General features: G+C 33.0%; 1 protein-coding gene and 1 long non-coding RNA gene across 6 annotated transcripts; both read right to left on the bottom strand.

Annotated features, from left to right (window-relative positions):
* Nucleotides 1–452: 452 nt before the first annotated feature.
* Nucleotides 453–4,389, bottom strand: LOC7471961 (protein CUP-SHAPED COTYLEDON 2). Its single transcript, XM_002300736.4, has 3 exons — nt 3,969–4,389; nt 1,446–1,711; nt 453–1,070 (listed from the first exon to the last, which is right to left on the bottom strand). The coding sequence occupies exons 1-3, from the start codon at nt 4,135–4,137 to the stop codon at nt 663–665; spliced, it is 843 nt and encodes a 280-aa protein (XP_002300772.3). The 5' UTR covers nt 4,138–4,389; the 3' UTR covers nt 453–662.
* A 6,848-nt stretch (nt 4,390–11,237) lies between these two features.
* On the bottom strand, nt 11,238–20,712 carry LOC112326482 (uncharacterized). 5 transcript variants are annotated; one of them, XR_002980068.2, is made up of 8 exons: nt 20,398–20,711; nt 20,243–20,305; nt 19,930–20,005; nt 19,706–19,774; nt 18,297–18,421; nt 17,580–17,660; nt 14,605–14,684; nt 11,238–11,501 (listed from the first exon to the last, which is right to left on the bottom strand). It is a non-coding gene; the product is annotated as an uncharacterized LOC112326482 (long non-coding RNA). The 5 variants fall into 5 exon arrangements; XR_002980069.2 differs by lacking the exon at nt 11,238–11,501 and adding an exon at nt 13,267–13,679 and having other exon boundaries at nt 20,398–20,712; XR_008058643.1 differs by lacking the exon at nt 11,238–11,501 and having other exon boundaries at nt 14,460–14,684; nt 20,398–20,708.
* Between the last annotated feature and the right edge of the window lie 1,086 nt (nt 20,713–21,798).

Here is a 21,798-nt window from a genome sequence, read left to right as displayed (position 1 = left end):
AACAAAAAAAAATAAATAAAAAATATAAAAAAAGTTACAGTACTTTCCCCACATGTTTTAGAATATTACTTAATAAAAAATTGATCAAATATGAAGGAAAATTGATGCTCGTGAGGCAGAAAATCAATTGAAGAAGCTAATTTATTCCCATTTTAATATTTTAAAAAATATTTTGAATTTTTAAATATATCGATTATCCATATTATTTTTTAACTCATCACATATTGTAATAGATTTCATCATGTAATGTTAGAAAAATATAATTACAAAAAAAGAGAGAATATAACATAAAGACTACATAACTTATATACACTCAGATTGTATGCATTTAATTTCTAGCTAGGTTATTTATACGTAACTTATATACCCAGATGGGAGGGAGATACAATCATAATGATAGAGATTGAGGTCCAAGTCGATTTGATAATATATTCGAGCATAAAATAAGAGTATAAATTCTAAATGATTAACATATATTAAAATTTGTTCAAGATGCCAAATATACACTGTACACAACAAATAAATAAACCCTAACAGTATACTAGCACAATCTTAATTCTTCCTAGCTAGCTATCATTTGATCCAATAAAACATCGAGTTGCTCCTCAAATAATCCAAACACTACAAATAAGTACATCACAAATCAACAAATGGTAATATTTTCATAGGAAGACGTCCATACTGTTATGATCAATCTCAAATCTCATATCTTCCAAATTTGAAGCCACCACCCCATCTCCCAAGCTATTTTCTTCCAAGTTCATGTCATCCCATAAGAAGCCATACTCATCAACCGCCTTGGAGCTGATGTCAGTATCCATGGGGTACTTAGAATTCCTGTCCTGTGATAGCTGCAGAAGGTTTAGCAAAGAGGTTTGGTCTTGATGGGGCGGGGTTGATGATAATGATATCATTTGCTGGTACCCACGAGCCAGAGTTTGGTGATCAGCTGTGAAAGGTGATGCTGTTAAATTCACAGTGCTCCCACTATCAGTTGTGGACTCGAACATGAATCTTGTGCTGTCTTCTGCTTTGCTTTTGTGGAACACCCTGCATAGGACCCAGTCCTCCTGTGATCACCAAAACGTTGAACTTTAATTAGCGAACAGTAAGGAATTTATATCACCAATGTACTGATTTTAGGTACAGAAAACGATGTATAGGGAATGGACAGTTTCCTAATTGCTACCAGACACTTTCCTCCAAGGTTCCTTCAGATAAAAAAACTCTCTGGTTTTTCCTCGGATTCTCTCATCATGACAGTATAGTACTATAAAGCAGCAAGACAACTTGCATGTCTGGCTTTATTCACTGATTGAACTCTGAGAAAATTAACAATTTTTCCTTTTTTTAATTTATTAATAAAACATGTTATTGAGCTATGTCCAATATTTGTCAAGCTTAATTATAAGCTGTCAAATTGTCAAGCAGAAAACACACGGTACCTTGGGGGGCATATGTGGGGTCTCGAGACGAAACTCGTGCATGATCCAACCAGTTTTGATCCCATTGGGAGCCCTGTTCTTGTAGAACACCAAGGTCTTTCTCATCCCCACAACCTCACGGGTTGTGGGGTCCAGAACAGTACGATCCTTCCCTGTAGCTTTCCAGTATCCAGATGTTGTAGCCCGATTGGTTCGGAATCCGGTGGCATATTTCCGGTCACGAAAGCTGAAGAAATACCACTCCGTTGCGTTGAGCTTCGCCACCTCTAGATTCCACATAGACACACATGGTAAGTTCAAATATTAATTAGCAAGCAGAAGCTATAGATCATACAACAATATTGCTTTCATGAACATGGATTTTTGTCTTCTCGACTTGTATATATATACACGTACGGTTGGGGTTTTCTTACTCCTTGCATGCTAGACAGAAATATGGCTGAAAGTTACACGTATTAACCTTTTGCTGAATAAATATAAAGGAAACCTTTTTTTTATCTTGTAGTATTTACTTACGTCGTATATGGTCCTAATTAACTTTTCTTTTTATCAGTATAATTAAGATGAAATAGTGATAACTAAAAGTGGGCCATATAAATTATATATGTATAATTGAGAACTCTTTAGAGACAGAATATACAGTATAAATTTAACGAGGCAAAGGTTAGGAGGCCATGCATGGTCAGGGGAAAAAAACAAAGGAAGAATTAAAGCCTAAACTTATTGTCAAGTTCAATTAGGAAGGATTAATTTCCGGGAACATGCAGAATCAGATTTGTGAAAAGGAAACTTCCCAATGTTTTCTTGGACGATAGTGGTGAAGTCATCATGCCTATAGGAAATAAAAGTGGGAAGGGAACAACTTTATTATTGATTCTGTTTTACGTTGTTGCTTTTGAAAATGGAGATCAGTACTGATTACAGTAGAATAAAATAGTTGGAAAGCACGCATTGGCTTATTGTTTGACTCCTGAAGCCTCACAGATGAACAACAAGCGATCGATCCCTTGCACCTTAAGGTAGTAAAAGCCAAAATCATTTAAGTTTTTGGACTATAACATGCATGGATTCCTGATCATATCTAGAAAATCTTATCCTTATACACAGAACCGCCCCTTCATTAATTATTAGGCAATCCCTTGTAAGAGGGAAGAACAGTACCAAAAAAAACACAGAAATTACGAGATGGGATGAATTAAAAGAATTGAAGAATATAATTTTATCCCTTGTGTAGCTTAAGACAAGTACATCATGAACCAATATACATGTAGTGTCAACCAGTAACACATGCCAGGATATGTAGGAAGTGATTTAGCAGATACGAGGGGACATGATTCAGGACATATCATAGTTTCACATGATCACCAACAAATTGCTCCCATATAGTGTAAAAACAAATGAATAGGACATGCTAACAAATTGCACGGCCACGTCCATGTACTAAGTGCTTGCCTACAGTACTTCTAGGAAATTATACATGTATAGGAAGCCAAGAATTCTACTTACGAAAAGGAGATATATCATTTTTCTTGTGGTGGTTAAGCATCCAGGAAAAAATGGCTTTAACAAAAAAAAAAAAAAAAGTTTATAAAGTAGCCACATGAAAGCCAGTCTCTCTTAAATCTTCTTATTTATTAAGAATTATAGGCTTAATCCAAATGCTTAATGATCACACACACACACACACGCATGTATAGAAGTACTTAAGAAATATTTCTAGTAAAAAATGGAAAATGGAAGACAAAATTATTGTACGACATTAATGAATCCCAACTTGTGAGAAGCTAGCTACTTGCAGTTCACTATGCATAAATATTTTGTCTGCTGGTTCTGAGAAGACATTGACAAGACTGAAGGAATTTAACTTGAAATTAACCTGGTAGCTAGGACTTGTTGTAGCCATTATATTTATATGACCTCTATATCCTTGTCGTAGCTTCCAACTTAATTACCAAAACAAAGTAAAACAATAAAAATGGTTAAAACCACAAATTACCATACAAGAGGATCGATTACCTGTCCAGATACTATTCAACTTCGCACTCATCAATGGTGAGTTTACATTAATTAAGAAGTTTGGCATTAATTATCATTCAGAGTTTATAGCTGAGATCGAGCCTTGCCCCCTCTCAGCCTCTCTCTCTGAGGATCTCTCTCGCTATGCATGTGTGCGCGCGCGCTCTTAAACAGGTATTAAACCAAACATTTCTGTCTGTCTAATTTGTCTGGCTTGTACAGAGCCGAAATATCAAATCGTTTTTTCATAATATGTATGTCTTCAGCAGAGCTAAAGCACAAAGAACAGCGACCATGGACTATCCATTTTCTTGAATTTCATCATTAACTAATCAAACAATGCATTGATATATGGTTGATGATATTCATGAGTCATGCAAGAACTAATATATCTTCTACAAGTTGTGATGAAAGCTCAAGGAGATTAGAAGCAGCTGGGAATTAGCTTTGAGAAGAAGAAGCTAAGAAGTGGAAATCAATTAGTAGTTATAAAGGGAGGAGACCTACCAGGAAGTTGCCATGGCTCGCAAGTATGCAAGTCAATTTCTACCAGAGTACCCTTCAAGACTTCTTCATTTGTGATCTTTTTGTAGAGGTAATGGCAGACAAGCTCTTCATCATTAGGATAAAACCTAAACCCGGGAGGCAGAGTTGCTCCAATGTCTCTTAGTCCCATGATGATTGTCTTTCGAAAGGAAAATCTGAAGTATAATATGCCAAGTTTAAAACAGGAAGCAAGATTTAGATATGTGGGAGAAAGGTTGGTATTGTGTGTTTATATACATGGTTAGGATGACAAGTGCCTTTGCCAGTTAGAATTTCTTATAATATTCTAGTAGCAGGCCATGCTTGTGCAGCTAGCTAGTTAGTTAAAGTGGGAAGTTTCAAGCAAAACCAAAGCTACAAGAAATCTTTTTTTGGGAGATTAATTGTTCTGAAATTAGATCAATTGGATGCCACATATATTGACAAAATCCATAGCTTTTTATTGGAGAAACCTTCCAAAACACCCCTTTTTTAATTATAATATAAATATTTCTTATTTACATTAATTCATCAACATTATATATATGAATATTATCTATCTATCTATCTTCATAATTAATACCCTCTTTATAGGCAACAAAAAACAAAGGGTACTGATATGAACATATGAACTTAATTTCACGTACGTGTTCGTCCTATACATGCTGGCTTAATTAGCCAATATATAATTACTGAAAAATAAAAATAATATGATGATCAAGCGCTCATTATTAACATATATATTATATTATATCCATCCAATGTGTATATTCTTTTTTTTTCTGGATTATGTGCTTTCTTTCTTTTTTCTTGCTGACCATTTTCCAATTACTTACGAAGATGGGTTACATGAATCCTCATATATTTATGTACACACAACGTGTGTATTTGGATAATTTCTAAAAATATCATGTAATTGATTCCTCTCGGCCATCATCACTACTTTGTTTAAAATGTTGAATTCAAAACAGAGAGATTAATTATATTAAAAAATTATATAAATTATATCTCAGAATTCACCTAAAATTTTAAGTTTTTATTAAGTTGAGATAATTAATTATATTAAAAAATTATATAAATCATATTTCACCTAAAATTTTAAGTTTTTATTAGGTTGAGATAGTTATTTAATAAATTATTAGCTAAATTTTTTTAAATCCTAATTAAGTTTTCTAAATTGTTAAATGATAATAATTGCATCGAATTGAAAATTAAAAAATAAAATAAAATAAATAAAATTGATAATAATGATGTTTTTTTTTTATTGTTGCACAACTAGATCAATGCATATAATATTCTCAAGTTATACGAAAATTAGGTGACAAATATTTTTTAGAATGATTTTTTTTAAAACTACAATTGTGTATATATATATATAGAATAGATTAGCCATATTTTATCATGCCTACGGCACTGTTTTAGCTATTTTGGGGTTATAATTAAGCTGTATTATGATTGATTGAAATCAAGTTGTCAACTAATTGATTAAATCAAAGGTCATGATTGACTAAACGATGCTGGGAGTGTTTTATTAAATAATTAATCGGTAGGATCATTCTATGATCAGTGGGTCCATTGGTTAGATAAAATGCCCATAAACAAAATGTCCCAAGCACGTGAACCATTTGATTGATCTTAGACCTATATGTAAACAGGGACAGCTCGGGAAAAAAAATCAAATTAAATAGCTGGAAATTCTGAGAAATTAGTATTGTTAATCATGAACTCGTTCATATGCATATGAGAGTCCGATCTGTTCAATTTTTTATTTATTTATTTTTTATCACAGAAGAGTATTTTTTGGATTGATGCAAGCGATCCATGAAATCCGGGGCCCACTAATGATGAAGGATATCAGGCCCATATATCGATGCACATATATACACATATATGGTGAACTTATCTAATTAATTTGGTATGGATTTTGTTTTCTAGGTGATAATGGAAATGAGGACAAAAGGATATTTGTCACAGCATGTACTATTTAATGATAATAATTAAAGGGATGGCATGTTGTACATCATGACTAGACTGGGGTCACGACGGCTTGGCATGCCATTGAAATAATAGAGACCTCATTTTTAAATATATAATTAATTAATAGAAATATTGAAAATATATTTAATCAGAAAAACAAAAATGATGATGATATAAAATAAATCTCTTGAATTTTTATTCTTTTAAAATAAAATGGATACAAAAACAAGTAATTTTGATCTCAACTATATATGTAACTATTTAAAAGACCAAACAACACATGAACATGTCAACACACACGAAGTAAAGAATATCCTTTCAAATCGAAGGAGGAATGCTTGTACGACATGCTAAGAAATTAAAACATGCCACGGTGTCCTTAGATGATGGAGGGTCATACTCACCACTACGTACGTACATGATATATATGAGATTATTACAAGCATATACAATATTATTACCGTATGGAAACATATATGGAAGCTCAAAGAGAAACGAAATCAAGTGATTAATTAGGCTAGTACTTGAGGGAGGGCCTGTCGGGAAATTAAAGCACAGGATTGATTAACGCAAGATTAATTAAAATTAATTAGGCTAGTTGAACTGGATATGTTTAAGTCAAATGATCATGAGAATGTTAAGAGATCAACTGATTTTATTAGCTGATTGATCGATCACCGATCAAAACAAGAACAATAAATTAACACCGTGTATATCCACGCACTGATCATCGACTTGATGGGATGAAACCGGTGATGTTGATCTTTTTAGTTAAGATTAGAAACTAATTAATGGGAACATAAAATGAAAAAGGCAAGTTCTATGTGTAATTAAGGGACCAAGCAAGTACAATGATAAGGGTGTTGTGTATAATTACCACATGGAAACTTATCACTAGCAACACTATCGATTATTTTGTTGAATCATAATTAAACCCTAAATCAACGGGAGTTGAACGCGTTTAGACTGCGTTTTAAGGTACACGTCATAGGAATGGTGACGTACGTAGAGATCATTCTAAAAATAAAAATCATGACAATATATCCAAAGCAAAGGCAAAGACACAAATGATTGGTGAGTAGTAGGGTTAGGGTTAGGGTTCTTGCCAAGGTGGGAATTGTTTTTTGTTAGGTGTGTGGATGATGTTTATACAAAGAGTGACGGCTTGATATTCCTCCTTAGAGACCAATAATTCCATCTCTCAGCCTCCTTTCATGGTGTCCTTGTACTTAACTCTCTTGCATAAGTTATGGGCTCTTTCTATATGGGACATATTTGGGTGTCACACACAATACCATTCCTAGCAATCACATGCACTGTGATGACTTGTGAATTACAGCGTGGTCCCACGAAACCATGCCCTCTGCCCTATGAAATCCCGCCAACTAAGTGCCACTTCAAGCCAACGTGGCATTGTCTAATCCTCCTTGGAAGCTTGTTCTTGATTGGGGATGTTGTCAAGGAACGAAATCATTAATTCCTCTATGGCCGACACAATAGCGCCCTATATAAATTCATATTACCTATAAATATATATATATATATATAAGTATATTAACTATTGCATTTATTATCTCAATGATTATCCTAAGATTTGTTATCATATAGTTTATAGACATAGCTGACAAGAATGATTTTTAGACATCATCAAAAGGAACAGTTTTCTTCTCATAATTATTATGTTCTGTTTTTTTTTTTTTACAATGTTATTGACAATATTTGAGTCAACAAGTGTAGCACCAGAGAGGAATATATAACCTCCCTTCTTTTGTTTAATCTTTCTCGATCTCTTGCTGATCTCTATCTGCGCAGAGAGATAATTAAATAGTGATCGATCGAGGGAGAGTAGTATATGCATGTATATGTACTTAATTTCTTGAACAAATTAAAATGTCAATGGAAACTAATTACAACACGAAAAGAATCATTGAAAAGCAAGTGCCCCAGATGGCACTTTATGTTCATTTCATAATATATTCAATGAAAACCATTAATATAATTAATTATGATTAAATATTAACAAGAAAAATATCGTTCGGAAAAGAAGCCATGATCGGGGAGTTAAACTTTCAGTTGATATAAAATTAATAAACAGAAACGAAAGAAGAAAATGCCGGTGACTGCTTCCTGAGATGCGGCATGTAAAGGTGGATCTTTGAAAATAGTACTCCACTTTACGTGACGATTTAATTTCTATGACTTTCCATCTCCTTTCTTCTTCTTCTTTTTATCTTTGTTGCACTTTGATTCCATGAACCCTTTTCGGAAAAAAGAGCTTATCTCAAACTTTTGGAAAACCGGGTGTGTGGTGAGATCGTTGATGACTCACCGCCGTTATCAAATCAATGTATAGTAAAAAACAAAAATAAAAAAGATCAAGCCTCATAATTAATCACCATGCACGATAATAATCTTTGATGCTTTAGGTTTTTTTATATCCATGTAATCAAAATACAGACACGACAATCTTAATGCTCGAAATCGGCTGATTGTGCTTGCAAAATTGATAACAGATCTTGTTGTCTTCTTCTTCTCCTTCTTCTTCTTTTTTGGTAATTGTGGGTATCTGGACCAACTTACACGCACATCGACTAATTTTTCGAGGCCCTAAAATTAACGACCAGGTAAACCTCTAGTAGCTCTAAGATTTGTGGCACTCAAATTGATAATTTCTAGAGAAAAAATTTAGAGTCTAACTAGTTGAGCTGCACCCCTCAAGATTACATATCTTATTGTCGTAGACTTGGAGATATATTGTATATACGTTTGCATGCAAAATTAATAAAATTGTTATTTAAGATTTATATATGTTATTAATTAACTAAAGCTAGATTTTTAATATACTTTTTTGAACTGAGATTTCAATATTAGAATCATTTTGATCGTAAGGATTATATTATTTTAATCTCAGGAAAAAGAAGCATCAACCTAAACAAAATTATGCGACTTTCATGAATATCCAGCAGTTAATTTGCATATATAGTGAGTACTGCTAGCGATTGACCATGCTGGATATTAATTATTTAATATCGGTAGTGGAAGGGATTGAAAATCCTGTTATCTGAAATAAAAAGAAAAATCATATATGAATTGGACTCTTGTTGAGATTCCAAACGCCATCTATCACTTCCCCGATTACAGTAGAAGAACACCTGGCGTTCAAGTTCTGGTGTAATTGTCGAGTGTTGTCATGAAGATCTAAAAAGTATAGGATGCATATGCTTTTGAAGCTTGCTTTTTATTCACAAGATCCTTCAGAATAGCTAGCTAGACACCCTTTTGTCAACAAAGCTAATATAGGATATAACTAATCTAGATCAGCTGTAGCTGCATATATCCAATTACACCATAAAAGAAAATTTCAGTGCATTCGAAGCTGGTTTTGGAATAAAATGGCGCACTCAGTGGATAAAGGAGAGTGGTCAGACAGTGTCTAAATTTAAAGCTTTATGTCCTTTTCAGTTTTTTGTTTTTTTTTAAAGATTGTTTCTTGCTAATCTGACCACATAAAAAGATTCGGTTAATAGCTTGAAAACGTGGGAAATCGTTAACTACAAGCATAAGCAATATCCCTTGATCATCCTGGCCTCTCTAACTAAGTGATTATGATCATAAAGTAAATGCAAGAGAATTCCCAGCCGAGAAGATTATACAGATCATTAAGTTCAATCTTCACCGCTTAATTGAACATTCATCAGCAAGCTATAGGATTCTCTAGGGGTTGCAGCTTACTATAAATAGTATGCCATAAGCATACGTAAACTCTATGTTTGAACTTGTACGTACTGGAACCTAAAATACAAGTTCTATTTCATGTTTATCTCCCTCCTCGTGTTCTTCTCTTTGTAGAAGCTACCGGCCCACCCTCTCGATTTCTAACAAGCATACGAGATTTCAACTCGTGTTACGGCAACAATAACTGCCAGAGAGTATGGTTTTTATCGGGGGAACGAGTATAGCTTGAAAGAAACTGTTTTATTTTTTATTTTAAAAAATAAATGGTGCAATAATATCCAAGAGAGCAGTGTTAAACCATGGAGAGAGAGAGAGAGAGAGAGAGAGATCATGCGTGTGAAAAGATGGAAAAGTCATGCAATTCATGTTGCTCCATGCTTCATCCATTCTTCAGATATAATTTCATATTTAAAACTTTATCTAATAGGTTAAAACAATTATATTATAGCGCTGTTGATCAGGCTGTCGCGGTTCAAATATCATCATTCTATTCTTTTAAAAGCACAAGGTACTATGAATAAGTATAAATTTTAAATTAAAAGAGCTTTCACTTAAGAATATGTATAAGAAGAAAATATAAATTATATTTTAAGATTTTATTTAAGTTTTTATTAAGTTTTTTCTTTTAGAATCCAAACTTGGAAACATGAAGTGATAGCATGTTTATAAAAGGAGATAAAATAAAGGAAATTAAAAAACCAAAAGAAATTATGTTAGTAAAAACGAAAAAGCTTTGGCCAATTAAAATAGCCACATGCCATAAGAAAATCCTGTTTACCTATTTTATTTTATGAAAATAAAATAATATAGATGGTGTGATATATATATTAATATATGGCTTCAATCAATCATTGGTCAACATATAAAGAGAAATAACAAAAAATTAATTATGTATTATTAATGAAAGACTATATGTCATTAATTCAAGATATTTTGAAATAAAAAGTAACCAAAGGTCTTCACTCTCACCAAAAAACAAAAATTCTTTAGGCATAAAAGCTCTCAAATTAACTTGCAAGTTACCTCTATCTAGCTTGAAGTTTTCTCAAGCATTAAGACTCTACCGAATTAAATGTAGATTTATTTTTTTTATGAATAAAAAGTCAAATTTAAATTCCGAATTAAATGTAGTGCCCTGTACTTAGATCTTCATCTACAACATTATGAGGACCAATCAAAGGTGTTTTCAATACATACTCCAAATCTTTAAATCTGATCATAATGCAGTACACGTTTAAAATCTTGACAAATCCTGAATTGTATTTACGAAGAATTCAAGTCTTAGCAAAATCAATTTCAAAGAAAGAATAGAGTATATTATCCAAAAAAAAGAATAAAATAATCTTGTAGGGTTATTCAATAATGATTGTACCCGCAATTATAATGATCAAAATTGTTAATTATTTGTCGTTTTTTTTGGATTTGTTTAATTTCATACACGAAATTATTTGTTTGTACGTGCATGCAGTGGTTCGACTCAATTAATCTTTCAATACTATACATGGTAAATATAAGAAATTACAAGGGTATCTATAATTAATGCACATTAATTAACATTCTAATTAAAAATAATAATTATCTAAATGTAATTCTATAAATGCTTTTTTATTCTTTTTATAGCTCAGGAAAATAAATTAAAAAATCAACTACCTTGTAAAAAAACAGAGGCCTCTATCCTTTGTTGGGAATGCATAGTTGTAAGGTTAAATCATGCCATGAGTAATGGTATAACAAGAAAGCCTACGGAAGAATAAATCTTGATGGAGTACGTACGTGAACCTCACGATGAATTCCACAAAAGACCTGTAACAAATTCCAAATAGTTTGAGACAAATAGCAATATTTCTCTTTCATTTATCAGGTCTCTATCACACTCAATATTATCAAGTATATAATATAATATACTAACTTTTACCTATATACTAGAATATTAATAGTGTGATATAACGGGTTAACGGATCATTCGACTTCATATATATATATATATATTATTGAAAAGGATACAATATTCGTATAATATTATTTGCATATCAATTCATGATGAAAATTGATAGACCGAGCTTATCTAACAATTTTTCCATTTATTACTCCAAATAAATTTACCAACCAAGATTACCAAGCTGGATATATAGCATTAAAAAAAAAAACAATTGATGAGTTATCTTCTGCCAAATAATATTATAATACAATCAGACATCTAGTCCGAGATTATGGACTAATTCTCTTGTTGTCATGATGTTAATTCAAGTTGTGATTTAAAAAATAAATAAAAAAACACCTTGAAATTGTTCAAAATAAAATACAATTCTTGATTAACTAATCAGATCGAGGTTTTATAAATATGATTATATATGTGTGTCCGTGCAATATAATATTACAAGTTCTTAACAAACACACATGCATACATATACCGTAAGTGGCAACCAATATGAGATTCCACTTGTAACTAACAAAATACTCCAGCCATGATCAACAATTAATTCTTTAACATAATTTAATAATGTCAGCAATATAGTTTACAAATATTAATTAGCACGCACGTCAAAATATGCTAACAGTGGCAGAAAACATTGACACACAAATAATTTCTTGTCGGTTATCTTTGAGATTATGAGGCAAATAAATTTTTTAAGTGTTTTTTATTGAAAAATATATAAAAATTTATATTTTTAATATTATTTATATTAAAAAAATATTGATTTTAATTTTTTTAAAAAAATTACGGTACAACCAAACCCCAAACAATGCCATGTATGCGATAATAATACATGCAAGGAAGATGCTGAGCATGTCTAGAGTCGGCAGCTGGCTAAGTATGTGGCTATGAAGGCTAGCTAGCTTTCTGATTGCAGATCAGAAAACGTGTCTTGCAGGTTTAAGATCAGTCAGTACTGATGACGAGAGAGATGTCTTTGCCATGCCAACCTATTGATTTGCGCCGCAAAGGCAAGGGAGCCCACATGCAGCCATAGCGAGCGAGCTCACACGCACAGAGATATCTTTGGTAAAACAAAATTAATTCATCCATGCCCATGACTATATATCATATGATAGATATCTTATATGAAAATATATGAGGTACTAAATCAGACCCCCCCCCCCCCCCCCCCCCCCAAATAAAAATATATCCCAGATGAAAAGAGATGTTTTTGAAACCAAACGCTTGTAAAAAAGAATATTATAAAATTATTTAAAGAATCAAATTTTATATTGATATTGCTTTGCTCAGCTTTACTTGACAGAATAAGTGTTTAAGACTTTAAATCGCACTCCTATCAATTTTTTTAATTAAATTGATCTCGAATATGGGTTTTTCAAAAAGAATCAATATTTGTGATAAATGGTTTATTCTAAAATTTATATATTATACTTTTAGAATTATTATTTATTTAAAAACTTTAGATTTTAAAATGGATGATAGTTTATTAAATTTTAAACTTTTAAGTTAAAATATTGATGATAAAAAAAATAATGAAAATATTTGAATATAAAACTACGTGGGGTGAACGAGTCTGTGGTGCTACATTAACCAAGATCCGTACAGAATGACAAATATCTTGGCAAAATTATTTCAAGACCTCCATCATAAACCGTTACATCATCATATAGATAGAGACGATAACACACAACTCAGCATTTACGGGGATGCAGAATATTGCTCCATCCATTATTTTCCTGAAAATGTCAGATTTTATTAGCCCCCTATGAACCCTATATGGCTTTCAAGGGTAGTGCCTCATGACCTTCTCTGGACTAGTTCTTGAAAGCTATCTTCCAACAAACAGCTCCCCCTTTTCTCGTGCTGTTATTATCAGTGTCAAATGATCTTTACTCTCTCGTACCATTTTTGGTGTTCAATGAGCCTGATTTGTTTGTTTGTTTCCTACCCTCCCATTTTCCTCCATCTACTCGAAATCCCCCTCGACCTATTCCAATAATGCAGAGAGCTTGATCAAGGTTGCTCTCACCAGAAACCGTGATCTTCAAGCATAAAAGAAATCTCAATGAGTTCTTCAGCTCTTGCACCCTAATAATCATAAGATATTCTAAATGTTTAATTTAGAAAGACAATTGAATCTTGCCATTTTTTACAGGTAATTTTGAGACAGAGAGACGCGTGTCTAGGATTGTTTGGCTGTCGACAAGAAATGACAAAGAACAATATACTATTTCAGAGGCTGCATCCACCTTTCTTGTCAATCTGAGATTATATGTACATTGGCCTACCATACCCCATGATTAATCTAAAGTATTTTGGAACTAGAGTTGGCATTATCTTGCTCATAATAGAACTTGCAGGGCTTTTGATTGGATTATTGATTTGGCTACTGGGATCCACATGCTCTAATCCAAACCAAATTATTTGACACGAAATTTTATGTGACACGGTATATGTGAAGGGGTAGGTAGCATCAGATATCGCCTTGTACTGCCGTCTCTGGCTGGGTAAAGAAACTCTCTCCATGTCTCCAGAATATATGATTACATGTTAGAATGTGATTAAAGTCATTATACCAATCCTTTTTTCTGTGTTATTTATGAAATATTTATCTAATCTTGTGGGATCGAAGCTTTTATATTCCTATGTACGCAAACGCGCCTGCGCCACTACCCCAGAGACCGGCCACCGGCCCCTAGTCAAGTTCAAACCCTAAGAAATTTTACCGGCACGCACTTAACCTAATAAATCTATGCCCTCCTCGCTAGTAAGAGATGAATATTACAGACTGCTACAAGTGCTGTAAAATAGGAAACTTGTGTGAAACAAAGGGGTTCCATTTCCATATAGCGCATGCAAGTAATGCATGGATGATCTAGTACTAGCTAGTAACTGAAAATATAGCATTCCTCTGGTAAAATAAAATAAAATAAAAATGGGGTTATATAGTTTCCAATAAACACTCACATGAAGGATCATGTCAGGATGCCTTGTTTGAGAGCTTTCACGAGCCTGTTTCCGAAAGAAAAGTACAAACTACAACGTCCCTGCATCAAAGTAGAATGGTTAATAGCTGATGTCAGTCTGCTTCCCTTTAACAGAACATGTGAAGATTTTTTGGCTAGTTTTTAATCTTCCACAAGGTAAAGAAACCTTAACAAGACAAGATGGTAGATCCGAAATTAGGGCCTTAACATCATTTGCTTAGAGAGGTAATTAAGAGCATGCCAAATGTACAAGGCTGCTCTATTTTGGAGTCTAGTTAATAAATTAAGTGCTTTTATCAATGCCTTGCAAATATGCATGAAAGATTATGGAATAAAATAACATGATATCAGTTGCATTTCCAAGCCATTAACATAATATTTGAAGCACAATGTATCCTTTGCAAACAAGAAATATAAAAGAATACAACAAAAATTAGCATGTCACTAACATGGCTTTATCTATCAACTAATTATTGTATATCGATCCACCGCTATATCTGTTGTCTGGTATAGCATATCCGATTCAATATTCTTCCAGGACAAAACATAATTTTTCTTGTATGAAAAACTATGCAATTAAACAAGAAGCTTGATATCAAATCATATGATTATACAGGCATGGATTTACTATTGATACATATTGTCATCGTACGTAGGAAACTTGCAGATATAACTGTGTTGTTGTAATGAATTCATCCCTTACTAATTAATACGATTGATTGCGATGCATTCCAAATTATTTTTTAAACCCTCGAAGAACTATATATAATTAACTACAATAGAAGATTATGCAGAATATCTATGATGTAAAGTCTCTTGTTTTATTAAATATTCAATTCAAAAAAAGGGTCACATGCATGTCCTGTCATTCTAGTTGAATGGCTACTCGAGGCTTTCTAGTTATTCCACTCAAAGACTCCCTCTACCCTTTGATGGATAATCTTGCACTTTTTCTTTACTTTCTACTTTAGTTTCCTCCACCACACGATTAAGAAGTTCCATAACATGATTTTTATGTAAATTATTCTCTTTGGCATGTCCTGTCATTCTAGTTTTTTCTTCGCTTTCACAAATGCATGTGAAGATGCAAAGTATCTATATAATATAGAACCAGAGAAACTAAAATAGCATCCACGAAGCTCAAAATTTAGATAAAAAAACAGCTAGATTTCATCCTTGTAGACCCTTCTAACTTCTATCCCAGCAATTTCGAGCTTCTTATGCGAGTTAGTGGGGGGCAGAAGCAAGCCACTGCCCCCACTTGCCCCCATATGTTTGAAATAAAAACTTCTTGTACCATTCAGAACCTGTGGTATTTTTCTTCATCTTTGACAACTTTTAGGTCAGTGGCCCCGGCTTTCATTTGGTTTCATAAACTAAATGTGCCCTTCTTTTCCCTTTCTTCTTCTTCTTCTTCCTTTTTTTTTTTTTTTTTTGTGCGGGCATCAATATGACAATACCAAGTTTTTTATAACTAGAAAAAAAAGGATACCTTGGCGACTATATTTCACAGCACAAAAAATCGCCATTATTTTGGTATTTCCTTCACTTAGATATGACCACATTTTTTATTCTGATCAAAGAGACGCAGAACGTTAAATTTGTGCTGTCCAAAATACCAAGTTCCAAATCCACCGACACAAGAACAGCAATAGACATTTCTTTTTTTGGACAAGAAACAATAAGCGTGGAACAAACTCCCTTAATTTTCAAGATTGCTTTCACTTATTCAAACCATATTCAACTCAGCAAGTTGGTCAGAGAACTCCCCACTATTCAAAGCTTATCTCAGGGTCAGTTTCAAGTTGAAAAAAAAATCTTAAAAAAATAAAATAATACAGTTTTCACAAAAAAATTATCGACACATTAGTTAATCCTAAGCACTTTCAGATCAGTATGCTCCAAATAAAAGACAAACTAGACTTTTGGGCACGGCCAGTGCATAGGTAAATTTCAGAAGAATATGGTTACAGTCCTTAACATACATAAAAGGCCAGACAGGCCTTCAAATGAGTGCACAGATAAGCACTGAACAGAACTATGGTCCCTTCGTGATGGTGACATCCACTAAGTGCAAATGTTTCAGCACAGAGATGAGAGAACAACAGCATAGGCACACATTTCAAAAGGATTCCCAGCAGTGAGCCCTCTTCTTGGCTATGGGCCGACTCCTAAATTTTAAGCTGTCTAAACGCAACCCTGCTTTCAACAACAAATTTATCTCCGAACCATTCAAGTGACGACTTGGGCATTTACTTGGCAACCTTATTTTCTATGAGGAAACGTTTTAAGCTCGAGGAAGTAGTCGAACAAGTAAAAATGATGAACTATTGATTTGTCAATCATTCAACAAATCCTATGCTTCTTATAGGACCACACAGTATATCCTTCACTTGCAACTAAATTAAACCGGTTATGGGATGAGCTTTTCAACATGGTCCAAAAGGAAAGCAAAATTTTAACATTTTGGGCGAAGTCAAGAAACCAACTCGCCACAGATGAACTTATGGCTCCATCCACACATCTATCATTGCGAACCAGTATCTAACTAGAGAGGGATACATGCATGCAACATGGCAGCAGCAACAAAACTGTGTTAATTATATGACAGCAGTCTGAGAACATTGAGTTTAAAGAGGAGTGCTAAATTATGCAGAACTAATAAAATTTGGTATATAAAGTTGTGGGATTCAGATAATAATAATTCAAACAACTCATTTTCTCTCTCATATATTAGAATGCAACAGTAGTTAACAGCAGTTCATCTGATTTTCAACATGAAAAATGTAATGAAGACGAAGCTGTCAGCACCTTGTTAAATAGATGATAGGTAAACCTTGAAGAGACCCATGCTACTGCTTGAAATTATATTGTAGTAATTTGATTCAATTAATCATGGAAAAGTTAGGCCATGAATAACAAAACAGGTGCAGAATGACAGAGAACGAGTAAGACCTAGTAGTGAAGACACCCACATCATCTGGCATTCATTTAAAATCGAGCATGTGATCGCCCAATCCTTGTTTAGCTGTCACTCTGAAAGAGAAGCATCAGACATGAAATTTTATAAAGCAATGGATAATGATCAAAGAACTAAGAGAAGTGGATCACTGCTCAATTTTAATTTCATGTATTACCCATGAAAATATATGGGGCATGGAGACACAGAAATAATTTTCTTTGCAGGGGAGAAATGATTAAGAAAGGAGAAATTTTAGTAGTAAAATTACTAATGTACTGCAGTTCAAAAAAATAAGTTAGAGATGTGTTGGATAAAGTTCTGAAAGTAGATTAATAACAAACTTTGAATTTGTGTAACAATATCCATGCAGAAGGTAACAAGTAACTAAAAAAAATGCCAATTTTAAAACCACCAAGGAAAAATGAGAAGTTTAAAAGTTTTGGAATTGTATTCAAAATTACATTTTCTCAAAGACTGCATATCTGGAGGAAACTCATTTTATCAGGAAAACAACTCCCAGAAGGAAAAAAAAAAGTTCTAGCTTGTATATTCTCAATTGGCCAATAAATTAATATTTTGGTTAGAACAATCTAGAAGCCAAAATCCAATAAAATTGTGACAATTAATATGTCAAGGGAATGATATGTCCAAAAGCCTTTGTCCACCAATTTAGTACCCAACTATGTCATAACAGTACAACTCCCAATTACCTTCCACGCATTTTCTTCTGAACTCTGAAATTTTATGTTTTTACCCACCAACTATGCTTTAGATACCTTACTGGAGGACATGTCAATTGGTAGTGCTACTACAATCCCATTGATTTTATTTGAACCTGGAATCCCAGAGAAGAAATCATCAAAACTCAATATACGCAGATCCTATTGGAAGGAAACTAGAAGCTACCATTTTGATTTAGTATATTTAATACATGTCATTCAGATGCACGGCCAAGCAATATTCACTCAAAATCTAATGATAACAAATATTCATAGGGATCTTTATTGATGTTTTATCAAGGATGGGAATTGGCATTTTTTTGGGTGAATCTTAAAAGGCTTTTGTTGCACATGAACCAAGCTGCCAACCAGCAGCTCCAAATTTTCCCCAACTGGACTGGTTCACACTTCTTTCATTTATGTGAAAACCTCCTCCACAATAAACATACTTTGACTAGGATCAGTTCACGAATAGGAGGTGAGAGGTTTCTAAAGGTAGAATAACATGTTCATGAAATAGCCGGCACAATCCTTAACCATAGAGGGCATGTCTTAGCATAGCTATCCATTAATTCAAGCAATTGCACAGGAGAGCAGATTATGAAAATTCGGAGTTTGCTTACAAAAAGACCAGCATTGATTAAAGGGAAGGTGTCTCATCCTTCACCCTTCCACCAGGTGATAAGAGTAAGCACCACTTCGAAGGGTTTCAAAGTTGTGAGAAGCGTGTGCTCGCACGCACACATACCCATCCCACGTGCATAACCAATGCTCTATAAGATATCTACAGCTACCAACCCCAAAGACAGTGGGAATTATGGTCCTTGTTGAGTGAATAGAATTCAATGATTCATTGGTTGTTAGTTACCAACTTCACTATCAAATATAATGCAAATACTGAAATACATGACACGATGAAAATAAAATTATCATCATCATGCTAAAATATTAAGGAAGACATCTCTTTCCATAATTGCATTCTGGATTTCTTTCCTTTTCTTTTTTTCACCGGCAAACATAACATGCACAAGTAGAATGATATCAGTAGCACTTGCAAGCTCACGATGGTCAATGCTAGGATCCGGCTTTTTATCAATAACATGTGTTTTAAACCACTCAAAAACTTCCATTATTTTCACAACAAAGTGTATCTGCACATATAATGAAGAAAAAGGAAAATAAATCAACAGAGTGGCAGACTCTTAAAACGGTTGTAGGACATAATCATCATTTAAAAGCTGTGAAACCTTGAAACAAAAATTTCACGCACATCCATTTCTAACAATAAAAGTTGAAAAACTACAACCTAAATACAAGCAGCCAACCTCGGTTAAATGATCATCCAAAGACATTATAGCATGATCATCTTGTCCAGTATTAAGTTTGAAAACACACAATACCTTCTCTCTCCTCGACGACTGCATAACATATCATAGCTCATCATCCGTCCATCACATTGTAAAAAGCATCTAGTTCGGGGGGGAAAAAAGAGTTACCGCCAAACTTGTAAACACACAATTCATTCAAAACAAATAAAAAAATTGCATATCTCAATTTTCTTTAAAAAAGACAACGCTATCAATATTGTAACCATTAGAGTAAGGTATTATCAACTAAATTAAACCTCTAATTCTCTATCAACTAGCGTTCTGTTCACTGCTATATAGTTGTGAGTGTAAAATGAAAGGCTGAATCAACACCTGAAATCACAATTTCTGCATGTCAACAAAGTAAAAAATAAATAAATAAAATACACTACAGAGAGCATGGCTATTAACTGATTTACAGAGCCAAATCCAAACACGGTAACAAAAATAGATTACGCGACAAGCCAAAAGCTCGAATAAGAGTAAATTGACCTCAACAAGGTAGAAAACTAATAACCAACTTAATATTAAAAAAAAAAGACGAGTAAGAAGAGAGTGAGAGCGATTGACCCTGTCGATGTGTCGAAACTGAGCTCGCACCCACCACTTTGTCGGTGAACGCGGGATTGTCCACTTGATAAATAGAAATTTACAAAACTCGGCACGTCAAATACAATTTCAAAGGAGAAATTGATGAAGCTATAAAATAAGAGTTGATTATTTACCGAGTGAGGGAGTTTCTTCAGCTTCGATCTCTTCCTCTTCCTCTTCCTCTTCCTCTTCTCCTTCTCGAAGGCGTTTTCTACTTCCTTTTTTTAAATGATTCTGCAATGGAATCTTTTTTTTTTCTTGTTTTCTACGCTATGTTTGGGGCTTGGAAGGTTGAGATTTTTGAAATCAACGATTGAGCTTTGTATGAATGGAGAATTGGAAATCCCTAGTTATTCAGCGCCGTCGTTTTACTGATTCTATTCCTTCGCGCCTTTAAGAAAAAAAAAAAAAAACTAAAATTAACCAAACGACAGTCCATCTTCATGATAGCGTCGTGCATGTCACAGGACAACGGATATTAATAAGATGTATCCGTTTTGTCATTGTTGATTAAACAAGCATATTCGGGGGAGTGAAAATTGTTTTTTAAATTGTTTTTTTATATATATTAAAATAATATTTTTTATTTTTAATATTAATATACTAAATGATAAAAAAATTAATTTAAAACTAAAAAAATTTAAAAAGCACAATTAATGCTAAATGATGATTAAATATTTAAACAGTTATACAGTGAGAATTTGCACCGCCAAAAAAAAAAAGCGTCTATGGCAAGTTTTAGGTTTTTAACATGTTAATGAAATAAGCATGATTTTATGTAATATTTATATTACTAGATTAAGAACAATTACATTTTCATATATAATGGATGTGCTTGGAGCTAAATCACATGATATATTTAAAAGATTTGTGAAAGGTCCTGAGCTTCACTACTCCCTTGCCTTTTTTTATTCATTTTCAAAAACAAAATATTTTTAATTAAATTCTTTAACGTAATTTGATGAGATTATTATTGTAATTATAGTAAAATTACTGAATTAAAAGAAAATAAATAAATTTGACCCATGCATGCGGCCCGGCCCAAACTCATATGCTTGGTTTTTTTTTAGGCCTTGGCATGTTTGGCTCATTGTCTGGCCTGAAATTGTTTTTTTTTAATCTTTAACCTTGAGTTTCTGGTAAAAACAAATATATTTTTTTATTTTTATATTAGATTTATTTGAATTTGTTTTTATCAAATAATTAAAATAAAAAAAATTATTGAACACATTAAATATCATAACTTAAATTTGCAAGTTAATCCATGTAATATTTTAACTTGTATAGACTAAAAGCTTGTATCATAAACTTTTTAATTTAAGATGCATATTGGTTTCTTTTCACGAGGCATGAGAGTAAGAAAATCAAGAAAACTATATATTATATTCAATCAAATCCACGTCAAGGTGTTTTTCAGTTGTTTAAAACTTTATTTAATTATGTATTATTTGAATTTTTATTAATTTTTTACTATAACCTTTTTCTTAATAAAATCACGAAATCAAGCAATACAGTGATATTTATTTTAAAATTTG

This window comes from Populus trichocarpa, chromosome 2, assembly GCF_000002775.5.
Source record: "Populus trichocarpa isolate Nisqually-1 chromosome 2, P.trichocarpa_v4.1, whole genome shotgun sequence".
NCBI lineage: Eukaryota > Viridiplantae > Streptophyta > Magnoliopsida > Malpighiales > Salicaceae > Populus > Populus trichocarpa.
The sequence above is the reverse complement of the archived record's forward strand: the minus strand, read 5'-3'. Positions and strand labels throughout refer to the sequence as shown.

Bases quoted from the DNA above. Each gene is read 5' to 3' on its own strand.
- LOC7471961 (XM_002300736.4), bottom strand. From the start codon at position 4,137: ATGGGACTAAGAGACATTGGAGCAACTCTGCCTCCCGGGTTTAGGTTT. The intron at 1,712-3,968 runs GTAGGTCTCCTC...TGTGGAATCTAG, and splicing joins CGAGCCATGGCAACTTCCTG to AGGTGGCGAAGCTCAACGCA. The intron at 1,071-1,445 runs GTACCGTGTGTT...TGGTGATCACAG, and splicing joins CCCCACATATGCCCCCCAAG to GAGGACTGGGTCCTATGCAG.